Source organism: Mya arenaria, chromosome 7 (genome assembly GCF_026914265.1).
Source record: "Mya arenaria isolate MELC-2E11 chromosome 7, ASM2691426v1".
Taxonomy (NCBI): Eukaryota; Metazoa; Mollusca; class Bivalvia; order Myida; family Myidae; genus Mya; species Mya arenaria.
In genome coordinates this window covers 38,514,326-38,519,979 of record NC_069128.1, presented here as the reverse complement: position 1 = coordinate 38,519,979, position 5,654 = coordinate 38,514,326, and the positions used below count along the sequence as shown (strand labels likewise).

At 33.4% G+C, this 5,654-nt stretch overlaps 1 protein-coding gene across 1 annotated transcript; it reads right to left on the bottom strand.

The window, feature by feature from the left end:
- Positions 1–489: 489 nt before the first annotated feature.
- LOC128240302 (uncharacterized) lies at positions 490–1,480 on the bottom strand. Its single transcript, XM_052956901.1, has one exon. The coding sequence runs from the start codon at positions 1,478–1,480 to the stop codon at positions 740–742; it is 741 nt and encodes a 246-aa protein (XP_052812861.1). The 3' UTR covers positions 490–739.
- Positions 1,481–5,654: the final 4,174 nt, after the last annotated feature.

The following is a 5,654-nucleotide window of genomic DNA, read 5'->3' as shown; positions in this document are numbered from 1 at the left end:
GCTCACTCGACAACAAATAGTCAATCATAGAACAGCCTTGATGTGACAAAAATGTATGTTGATTGGTATTACCAATACGACCGTTAACAATGCGAAAACTTGACCCCTTACAAATATCTAATAGTTTTATCCCATGATTATTATGTGAACTGTCGATTGAGGCCCTGTCAGGGGTGCAATCAAATTCGTAATCGTGACTATCAGTGTAACAATTATATTTATCATGAACAACATAATCTTTTTTACTTCCAACCCTACTGTTCAAATCACCACATACAAATACACATCCAAGACTATCATATAAAAACAGATCGTTTTCTAAAATATCAAATAAATCAACATTTACAGTATTGTATATGGGCGAGTCCTCGCCCCAAATATAGGTTCCACATAAATAAATGTCTACGAGGATATTAAAGAAGGTGTGATCAAGTTTTAACCAAATGATTGTATCGAAATGATTTTTAATTATTTCAATTCCATCGCTTAAGTGCTCTTTGTAATATAAAACTATTCCACCACTATTTCGCTTAGCGTTCCTATGTTGAAATTTACGATAAAAATTATGTGATTTATATCCTTTTAAATCAATATTACTAGAGGAATCACACCATGACTCATAAAGGAAACAAATATCATATTTATCTAAAATATTTACAAAGTCTATACTCTCTTTTTTGTCCCTATTTAGTCCATGAACATTCCATGAAAGAACCGAAAGTTCACCTCCGTCGTGCCCCTAGCTCCTCACCGGCTTGCCGTCTACGTACAGGGTGTCGTACACTATCCATGAACGTTTGCCCTCCTTCCTGGCGTCCTTCATCTTGGGCACTAGCCTGCGGCGTTTGTCCAGTACTTCCGGTGGAAACTGCTCGTACATTTGACGGCCCGTCCCCGCCAAATGCTTCCACTGTCTCCTTACTACCTCCCGGTCCTTAAAAAACGTGAACTTTGCAACGATGTTGCGGATCCTGCCCGGCACTGGTTGACCTGGAGACCGGTGAACACGTTCAAAGCGAATGGACTCGACCGTCTCCTTCGCGAGCTTGAGGGTATCCTGAAGGTGTTGGCGGAGCTTGTCTTCGGTGACCTCAGCGGACTCGTTGCCGGTGGAATTATCTTCGGGGATATTAGTAAAAATAAGATTGTTCCTCATAGATTGCGACTTCAAGTACGCAACATCGTCCCGAAGTTCCTCCCGCTGTTTTTCCAAGGTGGCCATCCTGTCCGCCATCTGCGCCGCCTCAACGTCGACCGAATCCACCTTGTCCTCCAGCTTGCCTACCCGCTCATCGGTACGCTTAACTCGGTCTTCAAGAGCTACCCATATCTTTTTTATATCTTTTTCAAAGTCCATAACCTTGCGTTCAAGTGTTTCAATTTTGTTCAATTTCTTTTCCATTACTGACAATTTTTCTCCCATATTTTTCATAAAATCCATCAGGTCTTTGTTGGTGGGTTCGCGGCCCCCTTCCGCCATCTTGCCTCTACCTGAAATCACCACAGGAGTGTTGCTGAAAACTTCACTGTTACTGTCTTCACTCACATAATCATCCAGACTCGGAAACAACACAGCGCTAGCTTTCCCCAGAATCTCACTTACAGAAATGTTTGAATCTAAGTCATCAGATGGGCCTCTCTGTTTGGTCAATTTGCTTTTGTTATTGTCCGAAATATTACCACTGCTATTTCTATCCTTTCTCTTTTTGGTCATGATTATATAATCTCATATTTAATCCGTTGTTGCAAAGGTATCTTTATCCACAACTTTGTAAATAAATCCTGACTTTATTTATTAAAATATTACTAAGTAAATCCAATTTTTTCACTCTCCGATTTAAACACGTCCACTACGCGCCATATCACGTGACCTTTAAGAATTTGATACTATGATGTATAGTATACTTCTCTATTGATAGAAAAGATCAGAACAGAAAGTTTATTTTTTACTTAAACATAAAAAGCTCATCGTTATATTATATGAATACAAAACAGAAATATAGAATACACACACATAAACAATCAAACTATATATAGTTTAATGTATAACACGTTTTAAATGATTTTTTATCATTGACAGAATTTTTAGAAATTACTCAAAAATCGAAAGAATAAAAGAGTAAAAGGAAAATATCAACCAAGTTAATCAAACAATTCAGCGTGCATGATGGTTATAATGATATCACGATGATTTGTTTCATATGTTTTTGCATTTTGTCTTTGAACGTTATATATCATTGACCAGAACAGAACATTTATTGTTAAATTTAACATTTACAGTTCATCGTTGTTACAATAATATAACACATTGCATGGCAATAGTTGATAGATGCGAGAGTGCATTATACATATATAAACTATCAATGATTTCAACATGTTAAAAATTAAGCATTATTATTCAAAGCAGTATATCGTAGCTTAAAAGTATGTTTGGAATACAAAGCTAGTTTTCGTAGACATGCAGCGTTTTCCGAGTTTAATAATTGAATGAATTTAAACATGCTTGGTCTTGCATAGTAAAATTTAGTTATATTTGTTTTTCCTTATGCCATTATATTTCGGACAAATCAAAACAAAGTGATATTCATCTTCGATATCATTATGAACACATAAAATACATTTTAGTTGATTTCTTTCAATATTAACATATCTGCCTTTTTCAATATTTAATATATGAGAAGACAATCTCAATCTAGCAATAATATTCCTAAGTCTATAGCTATACAATTTATCTATATACGATGACATATGAATAGTGAATTGTAGTTCTCTGTATAACACTAATGAACTTAATGAGTTTATATAAGTTTTCCAATGTCCAATAAATGAGTCGATTAATCTTCTTCTAAAAAAGGAATAAAATAATCAATATAAATCGACTCCGGATATGTGTGCGTACATTAGAACACCACTTGTTTGAATTTGCGTTATTTTCCGCATCGTATCGAAGGCTTTGCAATGTTTTGTATAAAAAGGAACTGTCTGTTTTAAATTAATCCGTTTAGGAAAATATTTTACAATTCTTACATGTCTAGTAAAATACAGAGGGTACCGTCCTAGTTCACCATATATTGCAGAGTTACTAGTGCTTATTTTTACACCATTTGATGCTGAATAAATGTTATGTAAAAATAGGGAACACAAGACAATTGAAATAAAGATCAATATCGAGAAGTTATTCACACGAGTTTCGGGTCGGGGATCAATTGTCACTTACAGAAGGCTTGACATAGGCCTTGGGACATTACAATGATATTAAATAAAACATAATTGTTTTGTAGCGTTATCTAAATGAATGCCTCATTGTAATATTTTATGTTTAAGTCAAATGTATTAGACCTACATTAACGGAAACCATATCAATTTTTAGAATCATAAACAAAAACGTGTGCAGAAATGACATTAACAACGTTTAAGGATTTTATTTTGAATTATGTCTATATTTATAAATATACTAAATGTCCTAAATATCTTAAATATAACATCAAATTCACTTTAGCAATTGAAAAAAAATCATACTAATATCTTGCTTATAATTTCTCTCCAAACGTAAACGCAAATGCATTTGTAGCATGTGGTTGAGTATTGATTTATCGGATAAGACCATTAAACCCCGTTGGTGTTTACAGAAGCCACGCGTCCAGTACATTTTTCAATAGAGGGTGCTTATCTCTATAGCGGATTCGGATCGTTGATTGGTCGGTCTTGTTATTTCGAATCCGCCTATCGTCTTGTGATGGGTATTTTCACAAGCGGTCTATTTTAAGTCAGCTTGGTTTAAGCGTTTATTACTCAAATCTCTCGCATTGTTTATAATTAAAGAAGTTATAATGACACAAATTATTGCCCGGCTTCGTTAAAAAAAACTAATGGAAAGTTTGCAGTTTTTCAAGATTGTTTTGATGTCTTTGTTAATCAATAATTGACTCTGATTGTTTTCTGACCGAACAAGCTTAGAAGTCTTATTCAAATAATTAATTGAAAAACGCACTGCAAGTTATATGATTAAAACAAACAACATACAATCAGTCTTATATTCCATTTTTACATGTTTATCTGTTGCTATTTTATCACAAATGGTGTACCTCCAATAAAAATACAAACAAAAATCGTTATAGTGGATGTTTCTCCATTTATTTTAAGGATAGTGTTAAAGATAATATTACGATTATTGAAAGGCATACAAATTGTAAAACTTAACAGGAAATCGAAATATATAGCACTGATTATATACTTGCATTAAATTGCAATTTAAACGGCCGCATGGCGGATGAAATTGGCTTCATAAGTTTTGATTACATACAGTAGCATTTTTGATTTTTGATTGTATTAATATATGTATGTATTTTATTTGTGTGAATGTGAGCATGTGTGAGTAACCATGTGTAGCCTAAAATTATAGTTATCAAATACTCATATGTTTGTATGTTGATAATTTTCTCATTTCTTTTTTTTTGTGGCCATCTATGTGATATTTGATGTTAATTTTGGCCAAAAGCATGTATTTGCTGATATTGCCAATAAACTGAAACTGAAACTGATAATAATATAGACAACGAGCAATTCGAACAAATGTTGATAAATGTTCCTACATAAAGATAAATGTTCAGACAACCACGTAAAAACGTTACTAGTAAGGATAGTAAAATAAGCGACTTTATTTTCAATACAACTAAAGCAAATAACCCGGTAGATTATTTTTTCATTAACTATCGATATTTCTCTCTTTTGAGCAACTTTGAAATACTTCCTTCCACACAATTCTATGACCACTCGGCAATAACAATATGTTTATAAGGTATTTGTTTACAAACAGGAATTCAAGTACTTGATCAATTGGATATCCCCAGTATACACATTGCGTGTGATAACGATAAACGTAATTCATTCTTAAATTTACTTCAGTCGCACAGTAACGATTAACCGCGTTTAATAATAATAATAATAATAATAATAATAATAATAATAATAATAATAATAATAATAATAATAATAATAACATAAATTGAGGGTGTAGAATTGCTAACATTGCAATAACAAAAACAAAACAGTCTGGGAAAAAAAATAAAAACTCAGTACAAGAAAAGTATACTCAGCTCAGAAGGCTTATCTATAGATGAGTTGTATAAGCATTTTAGAAACCTTTTGGTGCTGCGAAAAATTAAAACAAAAAGTGCCTTTTAAGGCGTATGAGTCGCTAGATGGGATAATCTCGGAATCAGAACTTAAGAATTTTATATCTTCTATATCGAAAGAGCCCCGGCATCAATATGTTAATGGCGTTTTATTTTAAGAATTCATTTGAAATTAGTTCCGCCAAATTTGCTCAAATTGTAAAACATAGTGTTAGATAACGCAGAATACCCGGAGTCATTAGGAGAGGGTAATAATAACACCAATATATAACATAACAGAACGCGTGGTAACGCGAGTGCAAATAAAAATTATAGAGGCATAGCGTTAAGCAATATATTAAGTAAGGTGTAAAAATTGCGACCCAAACTTAAGTGCAATCGGAAGTGACAAAATGATAAATATGATAGGTTTTCATCTCGGCAGATCGGCCACTGATGCCAATGAATTCATATTCGATTACAGTCGAAACTCGGTGTCTCGGTATCGCAAGGCTCGATATCCTCGTTGGCTCGAACACG